The sequence below is a fragment of the Colletotrichum navitas genome (genome assembly GCF_030913465.1).
Source record: "Colletotrichum navitas strain CBS 125086 chromosome Unknown LY79scaffold_64, whole genome shotgun sequence".
NCBI lineage: Eukaryota > Fungi > Ascomycota > Sordariomycetes > Glomerellales > Glomerellaceae > Colletotrichum > Colletotrichum navitas.
The window spans coordinates 61679-76081 of record NW_026850610.1 but is presented as its reverse complement, the minus strand read 5'-3'; the positions used below and the strand labels follow the sequence as shown (position 1 = coordinate 76081).

The window sequence follows — 14403 nt, the reverse complement described above, 5'->3', positions numbered from 1 at the left end:
TGAGTCATCAAAGTACCTCTTGAAGTCTCTCGCTTTATCCTGCATAGACCTACGCATAGACCTACGCATAGACTAGTTTACCCTTTTACTTTAGAAAAAAGAAGAAAACAGAGATATCTCTGTTAGCTTAAAGTACATCTAGAATATAGTAGCATAAATTAACTTTTTAGAGAAATCTACCCCTAGAGACCTCTTCAGATATAAGGAGTACCTAAGCTATAGTATAAACTATTAAAAAAGCTTTTTTTCTCTTCTTGTTGACTTAGGAGTTAAAAATTTGAAGTTAGTAGTGTAGAGAATTTGAAGTTGGTGGTGTAGGGACAGAAGTGACTTAAGAGGAGGTGGGTCAGTACTTTGAGATAGTCTGAGATGCTAAGGTTTGACCCGCAAAGTGTCTGCCTGTTAACCGCTACCGTCACGGGCCATGCTGGGGAGTGGTCAAAGAGCATGACGCGCGAGATTAGCTCCATGGCGCGGAGGCGGACTGCCCCCCGATGACTGAGACCCGGAGCCATGGTTGAACGAGAGACTGGGTGGCTCGGTGGGCGTCTTGCTCGTTAGAAAGCGCCGCCAAGGAATGCAACCAGCTGGATATGTCTAGTAAATACTATGTAGATCTGTATTCTAGAAGTAGAGGCCTGTGCACCAGACATTCGCATGTCCGCGCTAACGAAGCCGACTTCATCTTTCACATCATTTCGTCAACTTGGCACTTTATATCGCGTCTTTTGACACTTGTACTGTCGAGACTTCTGCTGGCATGACAAAGTGCCGCTCTTCCAATTAGTAATGGTCACGCTGTATGATAGCTCAGACTACCCTTATTGTGTTAAAGTGTAGGTAACAAAGCAGCCTCATAGCATTAGTTACTTAGGCCTGCGTAGGCTACCTGATATTGAAGTGAAACAGCCCCCCCTCCCCCGCACCTAATATAACGAGTCAAGCTCCTCGCCCTCGGGCACTCCGCAACCACAATTCTAGTAATCGGGGTAGCCGGCAGAGTATCCACCGATGATCATATCCCCTCAGGCGATAAGGCCCCATCTCCACTTATTTCTCCGCACTACAAGCACGTGACAAGAATACATAACACAACACTATTTGTCTTAAGGTTATTTTGTATAGTAACACTACTAGAATTAACATTTTTAACTATTTGATAATGTTTTTAGCCTAGGTACCCTACAGATAGGCGTAATAATCTATTTCGATAGCAAGACTATATAGAGGGTTTAAGAGGAAAGTATAGGCCCTGTGCCTACTGTAGTAGGGTAGCCCTAGGTAAGATATCTAGGAATAGTGTTACTTACCTACAGCAAAGAAAGTCTTATCATAGTTGCTTAACTTATGATATAGCTCTTTATAAGGAGGGAAACATCTAGTACCTTTAGCATGGGAAAAAATAGGCGTAAATAGAGGTACTATACATGTTCTGACCTTTGCGGGGTTATATTTGGTGCCCACTGTGGACTCTGGAGATGGGGCCTTATCGCCCCTGAGGGGATACAGAGGAGGCTGTCAAATGTCCTTAGCCAGATTGCTAAGACCAAAAGCGGAGTATTCCAGTCTCAACTTGAAAATAATGCGTTATAGGACTAAGTATAATGATAGCAAAAGAGTCAAAAGACATATAAAGTCGAGCTTGTGCCTTTCAGATAGGTCTTCTTATTCCACTCGACACCCCTCACTAAAGCATATCTCACACTCACTAAAGCCTATCCCACACTCTCTTTATACTTGTGTTAAAGCATCTACACACACTCTCTTTTCCAAAATGAAGACCTCAATCATCAACGCCATCATCGTCGGGTTTGTTGCCGGTATCAAAGTCGCCGAGGCATGCGGCGGCAACTACGACAACTGCCGCTGCACTATGGCTGATGGCAGCATCGCCAACGAAATCACAGGGGCAGCATGCCGTGCATACAATGCAGGAGCCAAACTTGATGCTGGCGCTACTGCCTACACCGTTTGGGCGCAGAACAACGAGGTCACATATTGCCAAGGCGGAACCACCGGCACTGGAGAGGGCTACGTTCCAGTTGACAGCTGCGCCATGCTGTCGTACTGTGTTGGTGCAGGCGCCACTGGCACCGACGCTTCGTGCATGAGTCCTCAGTAATAAGTCTGTGTATACCGGATCCAAGATTCAGAGGTTAGGGTCAGGGTTAGGGTTGGAGTTGGGGCTACTGTTAAAGTAAGGAATGTTCTTGGAGGGTCGCTGAGAGATAGCTGAAAAAAGTATTCTTTCGCCGTCAGTTTACCTGCACTCGTGTACTAAGGAGCAAGATAAAACAAAGAATACATTCTTTATGATTATTTAAGTCATACTATGCGCCACGACATCGTTGCCCCATGGAACCGCCACCGAAGCGGGTCCCTCAACCCTTTCTTTGGACTAATGTACATAGATCCTATAGTCCTCCCGGTTCCATCGAGCGTCCACTTAATGGTTTTGAAGAATGGCGTGCTTTGCAAGGATGGCCAAATCGGACTAGATGGGGTAAAAGTGAATGTTTCTGGAATCTGGGCTTTTGGGTTGCGTTTTCGCCAGTCGTCAAAGTACCGATTAAGAACCTTAAGCGCCTCGTCGTTTATAACTTGTGTACCGCTCATCCAGTTAATAGACTTGAGTGGCCTATTTGCGTGCCTGCTGCTTGCTACAGCTCGAATTATATCAGATAGATGTAGCCTTGGGGTACCATCGGGGTGTGGGTTTTCTCTGCCGTTGAAAGCCGCAACAACAGTTATTCGGTCGGGATCGTTTTTTGGGAATATTAACTTTGTAACTGGTGCGCGCTGAAGGCGGGTTGGTGGTGTGTAATAGGGTGTGTACACGGAGTAAACATCTCCATCCTTTTCAACAGTATAAATATCGTTGTCTTGACGAAGACCCGTTTCAGAAGCGGCAAATGTGCAGCATAGTAGCGACCAAAAGAGAAAGAGCAAGTATGTCGTATGCATGCTGGAGATGAGACTAAGAATAAAGGTTACTGTTGTAGAATGAAACACAACACGCAATAGGTAGAGCACTATCGCTGTAACACCAACGAAATCTAGAAATATTTTCGAAACAATATATAATTTTGCGTCAAGCTCACTGTACTTGCTGTAAAAGCTTAGCATAAGAGAATCCGCTTGGATTTTGTATGCAAGGGAACTGCTGGCCCTCTTATTCTTGATAGATCAACATTCTATCTAGTGTGACTTATCAATACCCTGCTTAAGCGGCTTGATATAGGGGGGTGGATGCTGTTTATGCTGAGTTGCTGAGTTTTTACGGTAGTGCTGGGTGTAGAACCGGGATCTCCGGTTGGGGAATTCGAGGAGTGATGGAAGGTTTCTAATCATGTCCTTGAGTCAATCTTAGCAGAAACCCACATACTAATTCTTGACCCCATGCCTACGCACGAGCTTAGTCTAGCCTAGCCGGACTGGCCGAAAGTGAAAGACCTACAGTGACCACCAAAAAGTCTAAGAACCGCGCATCCAAGGTGCCCTATACATCACTACCCAACCACTTCGACTAGCAATTGAACAACGAAGTTGATAAGTTATAAGGCAATACTTTAGTCAATCAGAAGAAGATCGTTACCTATTAGTATTGTGTATGCTAATCTATTGTCTATCTCCTGAAGTTCTAGTAGATGTAAGGAGGAAAGTAGGTTAGGTGGAAGTGGCGGTGGCTGCACGGCACATGCAGATTTGTCAGACTTTTTGGTGGTCACTGTATTGGAGCAGGTCGCACAGCCCTCCTGGCAGCCGTTCCGGATCTGATAGGGGCGACAGGCTGGGGCAGCTCTTGTGTAATAACACGAGAGCGACGTGAATAGACGAAGCGACAGAGCGGGAGTGAGTAAGTGAACTCGCGCGTAACGATAACGGAAGAGGAAAGATATGAACAACTAGCATAAGCAAGATAAAGCGAAAGATAGGTGTAAGTCAGTGTGTTTTCTGGAATTTGACCTTCCTGTGGTTAAAGAACACAAGGAGGTCAACTATATACTCAGGGGGGCACATGAGTACCTATTCACGTGCTGATGAAGCACACTGGTTGCCAGTCTATATACTCCGTATACGTCGAGGCTATGCTCCATCCAGATGATTCCAGTGAGATATCTTCCTATATATTTCAATGAACATGGCATATCTGTCACATACGACCATACCCATTGGAAAACTCGGGATCCCGTCCGCTCTCCCATAGATAAGCCAATGAGGGCCGGATTAGTAGTTGGGTCGGTGACGACCAGCGAATACCTGGTGTTGTATGTTTTCAGTATGCCTCTTTTTGTCCTAGAGGTTCATCACTACTTTTCTACGGCGATCCTGTCTGATGTTGCTGGCTTTTCTATAAGTATAATATTTATGCACTATATATATACTCTACCTTGTATTATTCTTTAACCGACCTTGGCCTCTCTGAACCTTGGCGCTATGGAACATTTGGTAGGTTTGGAGAAAGGAGGCGGGGACGTCTCTGTAAGAATCTATGTCTCCTGTCTAAAACCGGACTCATCGTTCTCTGCACGCTATTCAGAACCGGGAGCGCTTGTAATGGATGGGCTGATTGTTCTCCCGGCGCTTGAGGTGGCGGTAGAAACTTGCCAGCAGCGGACCACCGGCGTTTTCTCCTCGCTTATCTTCTTCTCTAAGCGACTTGCTTCATCAGGCGACAGGACTCTAAAAGCTTCTCTGATAGATGGTCCTTGTTGCGAATTGCGATTCATTCGAGGGTCGGCTCCAGAGTTGATGAAAGCTCTCACGATTCGGGCCCAATGTTGCAAGCGAGGCCTCAACTCATGTACCACGTATTTCGGTTCCCGGGTATACTAATTGTGGAAGAATTCAACGCATCTCTTGAGTGCGCACCCCCATATAGTCTGGCCGGCAATCTCGAAATTTGGGTTTGTTCCCCTGCTCAGCAATTCTACAACGAGATTTCGTCCGGAACCAGTCCCCCTTCGGCAGAAAAGGAGGCTTGGTGAAACGCTGTATATCTGCCGTATTGTGAGACGACCCGGTAGAGCAACGGGATTTCTGTATCATCCGCATAGATGCCCATATTGCGGAATATCTTCAGGCTGACAAAGTCGTTCAGACTGTACGAAGAAGCTAGCTCGAGGAACTTTTTTGGGTAGATTGAAGCCTTCAGCTGGAGCACATGCTGAAGCCCAGTTCCCGTTCTCACAGTAACTGACTCCAAAAATGTGGCCGTCGTCGCCCCTATAGCCTGAGTGACTCTAACCAATTGAGCCAACCAATCCGACCAAAAGCTCTATCGGCCCCATGGCCCCAACTAATCAATGTATAGGGGTTGGCACTCTGTGACACTGGGTGGCTGAGGCCAATCTGGCCATGGGAGGGGCCCGGGGGAAACCTAGCAATGCAGCGTTTGGGCTTCTATGGTTCCCTAAACGTGTAAAGTGCTGGGTGATGCACTTTAACATTATGGAATTTTACATTGGCTTTACGATTGACTGGGTTGCTGGCGTACCTCAATGATGAACTATGACTGACAACGCGCAAACCTTGTCAATCAAGCTCACGTCTCCGCATCAGCCTTCTGGAGAAAGAATTCATTTCCCGACATGAAGGCAGGTCATTCGTTATGTCTGAGCTCATTATCATAATACAAACTCACTTTCAACAATCCGGTTAAACAATCAAGCTCCTTTCAAGCACCATGCACTCGCCTGACGGCATCAATAATCACCTTCGTTGGGCAGATTTGCCTGCAGAGATTCGACTGATGATTTTGGAGCAAGTCGAGGTCAGAAACAAGGGACATGATTTGTCAGACTGGGCAAGGGTCTCAAGGGAATGGCAAGCCTTCTTCGAACCGCAGATTTTCCAACACCTGAAGCTTCAATATCCTGGTTCTGACATCGAAAATTTGAGCCTCTTTGTTCACGGCTACCGAAGAGGTCTCATCAAGAGGATCTCACTTCACGTGAGAACTGAAGAGTACGACAATAAGGACAAGTTCGATGAACTGGAGACTCAAGACACGATCAATGCGAACAATAAACTCTTCAGTCGGGCCATAAAAACATTATTCGCGTCGCTTTCTACATGGTGTAATGAGTCACCTAATAGTGGTATTGAATTGAGGTTGAGCGCCAGCTCTCCGAGCGATTCAGGCCACCCTTGGAAGTATCGCGCCGAGACGAGTCAACATGATCGGAGCCGTGTACACTCTCTGAATTCCAAACGACGTCTTCTTGGAAACTTATTGGGCATCAGCTCTGGCGCTCTCAAGCTTGCGCGGGTCCCCATCATCAGAAGGTTTTCAGTGAATCAACATTGCTATAGAAGCCTGTCGAGGGCATTACTTGCGAAAATTCTTCCCAGTCTTTGCCGTCTCAAAACCATCAGCTACGAGCCATGGCACGCGATTACTCGAAACGAACAGTTTCCCCGCGACGAGGCAATGATTACGCTGCTCGACCTCGCCGGCGAACTTGTCACGATAAGATCGGTGCATATTTGGGAAGCGCAGTCTCCACTGAACGGAAACAAACGTTTTATTAGGTTTTGCAACGACCGCCTCGTCTCTTCATCGGTTAACGCAAGCTATCGTCTCCGATGTTTTACTCTATGTCACGCTGTTGATGCTAGAAATTTTTTTCGGTGTGCACTGAGGGATGCGCCGGACAATCCTCTTGGGCCATCAGATGGTTCTCGTACCTGGCCGGGTCTTAGATACCTAGCCCTGACGACAAATGTTGGAGATCTGATATCCAGCCAATCATCGCTGGAACAGCTGATTCTCCAGGCGAGCTGGGCCGCTTTGCGCATGCCTTTACTGAGGATGATGGAAATCTGGGCTCCAGGCGCCGGCGAGGGATTCGTCTTCAGATATCACCTTTGGAAAGAATCGCCACTGGTTACCCTGATAGCGACATGGCAGCTCGAAGTGAGCAAGAAAGCTTTGGAGTCATGGAAAAAAGTGGCAGCTGGCTCCACAGAACACGAATTGATCTGCAACGTGAAGCTGGCGAGGTCGGGAACCACGACTTCGGACTCACCATACGCCCTTTGTAACAGGTTAGGATTGAGTCCACAACTGAGGGAGTGGAAATAATATCCAAATATACAAAGATAGATTCATAAATAAATTACTAACTTATAAAGATAGATTACGTCTAGGCATATATATTGCGTTTCTCTCATTTTATGTGGTTATATTACGCAGTTAACTACTGAATTGTGTACATCTAATCAACCTTAGGGAATAATCAAAAATCAATTTTGTAGAACTCTTAAAAATGAGTGGATAGAGTCACATGAGACTAAGTAGGCATTGGAACTTGCCGTAGTATTTATAAGCCATCGTGGTAACTCAAAATCTGCATAGAAGGGGCATTTTGTGATGCTATAGGAATAGCGACTTCTCCTGATTTTCTGGTGGCTTTCACTGGGCTCGTTCGATCTTGCTTTGATGCAAATCTCGGGAGTAAGATGTGACGTTCACGCCTCCCGTTAGCCAAAGTCGTATTTACCGAGTGTATACGGAGTACGGTATGTATAGATCTAGCTACTTGATGTGTACCTGTATGCCTGGGGCATACGTCACACCTACCACGCCCCGTGTTGATAATGCGTGGCTCTTAAATGGGGCGGCGGGGCTCCTTCCTACTTCTCCATCGGTTTCGCACAACTTCGCGCTCTCGTCATTTTCGGCGTCCACTCATCAGTTACGAACAATACCCTGTCCAGTGGCCCGTGATGCCGCCATTCATCTACATCAACGGCTATCCCGGGGTGGGCAAGCTCACTGTGGCCAAAGAGCTGAGGTGTGTCTCGATCCTACTGCGCCCGTCTGAGAAACGCTTCAAATCCACTAATACCAGCGCTCCGGGATCGGAAAGCAAACTGCTCCCGAAAGCCAAAACTTTTAGCAATCACCTCCTCATCGATCCCGCTGCAGCTGTTTTCGACAGAACTGCGGAAGAGTACCAGCGTCTTCGCCAGGTCTTGGTAAGCACCACCTATCTGTCCTTCGAGCAATTCTCCTCTGACACCGGGTGCAGCGCAGGGAAGTCTTGACATCTATTGCAACCGCCAAGTCAACGCGCGACGTTACCTGGATCTTTACGGACCAGCAGTCTTCGAGCAATCTCGGAAGCTCCTCTGCCAGAGACTACCAGAATGCCGCCCGTGTCCGCGGCTCTCCGTTCATCTCCATAGTCCTGCATTGCGAGCTGGAAGAGAACTTAACGAGGGCCACAGGTAGGGATAGAGGCAAGGGATCCAATACCAAACTCACCAATCTAGACATTCTGCGCAGTATCAGGGAAAGAGAGGACATATTTCGTTTCCAAGATGAATATGAACTGGAGCTGGACGTCACGCAGTTGACTCCCAGCGAAGCGGCTGCCGCGATCCGCGATCACGTTGGTACGGCCCTCCGGTGAGACTGTTGCTGGGGGACACTAAATGATGTCGGGGGAGGTAGCGCTTTTTCAAAGTCTCGAGAAATCGTTCGAGATGCCATCGATCAGACGATTCGCAGATATTAAGGGTTTCAAGCATGAGTTTGTCAGCCACCTCAACCGGGGAACCATCTGACCGCGAGGTGCGCATTCTGTGCTGGCTTGTCAGTCGTCCTCGTCACCATGGTGGCGTGCTCTTTCTCCCCGTGGGCGACAGCACAGGTACCGTTCAGGTCGTTGTTGAGTCATCCAAAGTGCCTTGATGGTTCGAACTCAAAGCTTTGAAGCCGGAGTCGAGTCTCATGGTGCATGGATCTCTTGCATTCCGTCATGATGCGACCTTCGACATCGTCGCCCGCGGTGTGAGTATCATCTCCAAGGCAACTGGTATGCTCCATCCCGACATTCGGCACGCTGGCCCGAGCATCCTTGAATCGCAGAATACCGATGTTCTGCTCTCGCATAGGCATCTCTACCTCCGGAACCCCTTAATCCTGGCGCTCAACCTATACCGATCTCAGTGTTTTTCAGCTGTGCACGAGTGGTTCAAGGCCCATCAATTCGTTGAAATTAGTGCACCACTAATCACACCCTCCATACTTTACGAGCCAAGTTCCGCCATTCACATCTCCAATCTGAAGACGACCAAGCCTCTGTTTCTGTCCCAATGCGCTGGCTTCTATCTCGAAGCCGCTGCCCATGCTCACGAGCGGGTGTATAACCTCGGGCCCAGCTTCAGAAATGAGAGCCGAACTAACCGCCATCTCACGGAGTACTGGCACATCAAGGCAGAGCTTTGCTCGGGAGGGATGAACGACATCATGGATCTGGTCGAGATCTTTCTGCACGACATTTTCAAGGCGGTACTTCAGCACACAAAGAAAGTAGCTGCAGTTCTTGGCACAGCGCCCGCAGGTATACCGGTCCCGTTCGCGCGCATAACTTACCGGGAAGCTCTCAACCTCCTAAATGGTAAAGGCCACGACATTTCCTTTGGGTAGGAGACCGAGTTGGACGGCGTGGGTTCGAGGCCGCGGATCAGCGCCGTCGTGGGCACGAGGAGGCGAACACTGGACGCGAGCGGAGCAGGGCGTGAAACAGGGAACGAAGCGTTGGTAGGAGTGGAGAGCTGCGCAAAGAGACCCTCCTCGTCGAGCTTGAAGAAGCGCGTCCACAGTCTGGGTACCGGCGGCGGCACTCGTCCCACGTTTGGGGACACGGTCCCGCCGACCTGTGGCGAGAAGATGGTGATGAGGAACTGGAATGCTCGCGGGAGATATATGAGCACCGACTTCATCAGCGGGCCGATGCCGGCTTGGAAGGTGAGCCAGCCTAGATCTGCGTCATGGTCGCGGGACAGCCAGGGGCTGCTGCTCTCGACTCCGGTCTCATGCTCGGCTGGAGATAAGGGAAAGGTCAGGAGGCTGAACAGCATGGCCCCGAGAATCATCGCGTTGACGCCAGTCTGACCAAGCTGCGCAGTCGTCAGGCTAAGCTGCTGTTTATACTCGTCCAAGGCTGCGGCGCGGTGGGAATATTCAGCAAGTACGTGTGGCCGCTGGGCCGCGTGGACGTGTCGCAGATGCGAGGCGGCGATGGCGTGACAGACGCTGCGAACTAGGGGACTTGACCTAAAGGCGGAGAGGAACGCCTCGTTCTGGTCAAATCCAGGAAAGATGTCCGCCCAGTGCGCCTGGCAGTGATGGAGCAGCTGCTTGCTAGGCGTGCCGGGCACCTCGTCGTCAGAGGACGGGTGCGAGGGCATGGCGAGGATGTCGGCCGGCGCTTGTAGATAACGGCAGACCCGGCGGTTTCTGTGGCATCGGGCACAGACAGGCTTGGCCTCGTCGCACTGTAGTCCCGTTCCCGTAGAAACCAGCAGATATGTAGGTGAGTCTGGAACAAGGGCACCTTGACTCGCTTCGCCTTGCACATGACGCATCCTGTCGTGGATTTGGCGTGCTTGACCTGCCTGCGATAACCCGGTATCTCCGGATCAAAGTCCTTTTCAACTGTGTATTAGGGCCTGGAAACAAAATTTCGTCGCATTCTCGCCGACTAGGTCTTTTAAGTGTTTGTTGATGGAAAGTTCATGGCAGCGCTACGTAGTGGGTAAAACGTACACGCGTGAGCCACCTTCGGTCAGTTCGTGGTTGGGTGATCAGGCATCTGCGTCTTGATCTTGTCGAAATTACAGCATCGGAATGTTCTAAGATAGATAGGTACCCGCCACGGAGAGGTTTAGTCAAAATCGCCCTCGAAACTCAGGTCGATGGGCTCGATCACCTCTAGATTAGGTACCAATACCAATAAAGACCGGATTTGAAAAGTCTTATTTCAATATAGCCAGTCTCCATCCATCACGCATACATTGTGGCGAGAGCAGTCTGTGGTACTCGGCCTTCGTACGCTTTCTGTCATGAGCTACCAGAGCACACAGCAGGGCATAAAATCAACTTGAGCCGAGGAACAAAGAACAAACAAATACTTTTTGATATCATCGACACAGGCCACAGAAGAACTAAGCGAAAGGCGATGAGCCAGGTACGCACAACCTGCAGTCAAATGACTTGACCAGAGACAATCGGACGGATTGTGATGTAGCATCGTGCCATGATTGTAGTCGACCGGCTTGGCTGCTTTCACCGAAATGCATGTTAAGCCCGAGTGACTCGCCGACTGGAGAGTTCTACGAATGCGCAGAGACGTTTGATGCATGGTCAGACGACGGCAGACTTGTTGAACCCAGCAGCGGGACAAGTACCAATATAGGCAATCTGCTTGTACGAATACGCTTCAAGCAATAGCGACCGAAAATGCAAGTGAGATGCCTTCAGCTCCCTTACAGTCGAAGCGCCCGCAAAGCGCTGGCGTTGAGACTTCGTAGGCGTTCTAGATTTGATTGAGTGAGGGGTTTTGGCAAATCTTGGGCCGCGATGGGCCGACGGCGCTTCCGCTTCGGGAGTCTTGCATTCACGGTGGAAAACTCTTCGACATGAGTCCTGGCAAGCTGCGTGGTTCTTTCGTTCTTGATTTGGGGGTAGAAAGCGGTATGTTTACTACCTAGTATTGAACAGCATATCAAAAAATGGAAGCCATAAGCGTTGGAAGGTCTGGATCGGTTCCCAGACGGGCGAATAACCATAAAATATGAAACCCCTGCTTCTGCTACTTCTACGAAGTGTCAATCCAAGGATATGGGGCTCTGGCTAGCCTCACAAGGGGGTTCACGTTCACAATGTGAGAACGAACACATAAGACCGTACCTAGGTAGTGTAGACACATAAAACCTATTAAAAATGACCTATCCTAAACGTTATGCTGCTCTCGCTCCTAACATTTACATGGGACTGGGGATGAAAATATTGCCTTCTGGTCACGCCGTGACCGTCACGCACTCATGTTCAGATTCTGGACTGACAATTGGAAGCAAGACATAGGCATGGCAGAATACTTCCAGCTTTGAGAATGAGCCTAGACAACGACACACAGTCTGAAGTTGAGCCAAGAGAAACTTGAAGTTGTTCCCGTTTTCAAGTTGCAATCGAAGTGAAGGTACTACATCCTAATCAGCCTAGCTGAGATGCTCTTACTGCAAGAAATACCCGGATATGTATAGACAATTGTTGACAGCGATTTCCAGCTGCTTAGTCTAGACAAGAGGCCTGCGAATCTGGACTCCTAGCGATAAAAGACTTCAGCTCACTTTCCAACTCTTTAGAGGACTTAGCAGAAGTAACCAGATCGACCCGTAAGGTCAAACCGCGGAAACGTCGCTGGTGTGGTGTGTCGCCGTTCAAACCTGCTCTTAACTATCATAAGAGATACACCTATTAATCCTGTGACGTTGCTTCACTATATAGTTCATTTCCCATGACGAACCTGCCACATACGACCATACCCACTGGAGAACTCGGGATCCCGTCCGCTCTCCCATAGATAAGCCAGTGAGGGCCGGATTAGTAGTTGGGTCGGTGACGACCAGCGAATACCTGGTGTTGTATGTTTTTATGCTTTTGTCTAGTCTGAATACAGACAGACATGTCCTGTCTCTCTCCGCCCTGTATTATGATCCAGCGTTGTGGTCCGATTGTGACTGAGGCCTTGGAGTAGGTGATGAATGATGAGTGATACTGATGGCCCAGTTGGTCGGTTCTTACACACCACAAGTTGCGCTGAACTGCTTGTAAACCTGCAGAATCTGGGGACATGGAGCAGGACAATGCGGGGAAACGGGGCTGGTCCGCGGACTTGTTGAAACGCTTGAAGCCACATTTGAGATCGCTGAGCTCTTCTGGAGTCTAAACATCACTTGATCAACAGCCTCAATCTTGGTTCCTGCGGCGTGCGGTTTGTGTCGCGCTAGGAACTAGGACAATGCTATTGGGAAGCCGATGTACCATTAGATATTTGACCAAGACCGAACAAATAGGAGACAAAGCCGAGAAAACATTTCCTGTAGTTAATTGGTTTTCTTGAAAGTCACAATTTCTGGTTTATCTCACTACTGAAGAAGGGGGAGGGGCGGTCGCCTTCTATTCGACTTTCTGTCAACTTCGTACCTCGTTTCAGAAATAAGCTTGTTAGGATGACTGCTTTTAATAACAGACATCAACGATGACGATGGCGACTGCCGGATCCGACAAGTCGTTCTCGGGACGCTTTTGCAGTAGGGGAGGTTAGAAATCGACTAGAGACTGGGCGATGAAATGGTAAGTGTGATCAGTCATCTGCAGCGCCCAATAGCCCAATGCATATTTAGATTTTAGAGTTGTTTAAACTTCCAGCCTGCATGCGGGCCGCTATTCTAATCTATTGTTACACCTAGGCTAGCTCACTCTCTTTGAGATCGCTACGCGGACAAGCCACATCACTGTTGACTTCTCAATAGCAGACATATGAAGAACCATGGCAAAGTTTTGAAGTGTGTATGTGGCAGGGCATAGATCGCCAGCTGCAGTTTTCAATTAATCAGTCTGAGTGCATGATGTTCTACGCCTTTTCCAAGGTAAGAATATGGCTTCTCAGGTGTCTGAACAGCGGCCCCCTCAAGGTAACCGAATCCCCCTTCTTTGTGCAGCGCCCCTCTGTCGCTGATATATTTTCCCTTAATACGGCTTCAAGATATTCCCCCTGCTCGCGGTGGGTCCATACATAGAAACCCACATTCGAGCGTATAACCCGCCAAGGTATCCTTGGGCAACCTGTGCCCTCTGTATCAAACTTAATTCCTTAGTTCTTGCTCTCGTTCAACTGTTGTGCTGTTTTCCGCGCCTCGACCTCGGACCACTATAACCGCAATGACTGGTTGAGGGCGTTGGAGCCCATGGGCCCGATAAGAGCGGGATTCCGAGTATCGGTGCCATGTTCCAGGTCGTAGGTGTAAGTGGGTGGATGTCCAATGTTCCGTAGAGACTTTTTTATTCTCTGCCTCAGAGAACGTCGTTTTGATTCTGGGAGTACCGACTCGGCGGATGATGTGGATTTTAATGAGAAGTCATCAGAGTCTGAAGAGTGCCACGATTCTCGACCCATCTTTGCGTTGTTCACGGCTTTCTGTGGTATTGAGTCAAGACACTGAAGATGGGAACAGCGAGGACGCTTGGTGGATGGTTACTGCTATGAGTTTGCAGCGGCCACGAGAGTCCTTTTATGGACGTCAAACCCGGAGGCTAGGTGACTGATTGATTGATTGATTCATTCATCTTGGCAGATCAAGTGCCAACAAAGGCCAATTTCTTTCGTTGCTCCTCGTTCATCTCCAACTTCGGGTACATTCAGAATCCGCTATCGGGTTAAGATATCTGGGCGATAAATTTAGCTGGTGTTCTCCGCTCCTTGGCGCTCCTTGGCAGAATTGGCGCGAGCTGGCATTCGGTGAGATCAGAGGAAGAGGATGGTTTAGACTTTCGACGACTAAGTGGGTTACGGACAACTCCAACGGCATCTGGTAATAAAGTAACAT

The 14403-nt window shown here is 48.8% G+C and overlaps 7 protein-coding genes across 7 annotated transcripts; 3 read left to right on the top strand and 4 right to left on the bottom strand.

The window, feature by feature from the left end:
• Positions 1 to 1774: 1774 nt before the first annotated feature.
• LY79DRAFT_672380 (uncharacterized protein) lies at positions 1775 to 2122 on the top strand (the record flags this gene model as incomplete). Its single annotated transcript, XM_060564047.1, has 1 exon — positions 1775 to 2122. The coding sequence occupies one exon, from the start codon at positions 1775 to 1777 to the stop codon at positions 2120 to 2122; it is 348 nt and encodes a 115-aa protein (XP_060410708.1).
• Positions 2123 to 2325: 203 nt separating this feature from the next.
• LY79DRAFT_592758 (uncharacterized protein) lies at positions 2326 to 2616 on the bottom strand (the record flags this gene model as incomplete). Its single annotated transcript, XM_060561467.1, is given in 2 exon segments — positions 2326 to 2398; positions 2408 to 2616. Coding segments are annotated over 2 exon segments (282 nt in total).
• Positions 2617 to 5686: 3070 nt separating this feature from the next.
• LY79DRAFT_661697 (uncharacterized protein) lies at positions 5687 to 7103 on the top strand (the record flags this gene model as incomplete). Its single annotated transcript, XM_060562795.1, has 1 exon — positions 5687 to 7103. One exon carries the CDS (start codon positions 5687 to 5689, stop codon positions 7085 to 7087), a length of 1401 nt encoding a protein of 466 aa, XP_060410706.1. The 3' UTR covers positions 7088 to 7103.
• A 628-nt stretch (positions 7104 to 7731) lies between these two features.
• On the top strand, positions 7732 to 8420 carry LY79DRAFT_522372 (uncharacterized protein; the record flags this gene model as incomplete). The annotated part of the gene is made up of 3 exons (XM_060555440.1): positions 7732 to 7799; positions 7875 to 7983; positions 8037 to 8420. 3 exons carry the CDS (start codon positions 7732 to 7734, stop codon positions 8418 to 8420), a joined length of 561 nt encoding a protein of 186 aa, XP_060410705.1.
• A 961-nt stretch (positions 8421 to 9381) lies between these two features.
• Positions 9382 to 10380, bottom strand: LY79DRAFT_582404 (uncharacterized protein; the record flags this gene model as incomplete). Its single annotated transcript, XM_060560255.1, has 1 exon — positions 9382 to 10380. One exon carries the CDS (start codon positions 10378 to 10380, stop codon positions 9382 to 9384), a length of 999 nt encoding a protein of 332 aa, XP_060410704.1.
• Positions 10381 to 11158: 778 nt separating this feature from the next.
• On the bottom strand, positions 11159 to 13348 carry LY79DRAFT_582403 (uncharacterized protein; the record flags this gene model as incomplete). Its single annotated transcript, XM_060560254.1, has 4 exons — positions 11159 to 11466; positions 12145 to 12250; positions 12599 to 12739; positions 13277 to 13348. 4 exons carry the CDS (start codon positions 13346 to 13348, stop codon positions 11159 to 11161), a joined length of 627 nt encoding a protein of 208 aa, XP_060410703.1.
• A 299-nt stretch (positions 13349 to 13647) lies between these two features.
• LY79DRAFT_563738 (uncharacterized protein) lies at positions 13648 to 13990 on the bottom strand. The gene has a single exon (XM_060558591.1). It carries the CDS (start codon positions 13971 to 13973, stop codon positions 13728 to 13730), a length of 246 nt encoding a protein of 81 aa, XP_060410702.1. The 5' UTR covers positions 13974 to 13990; the 3' UTR covers positions 13648 to 13727.
• Positions 13991 to 14403: the final 413 nt, after the last annotated feature.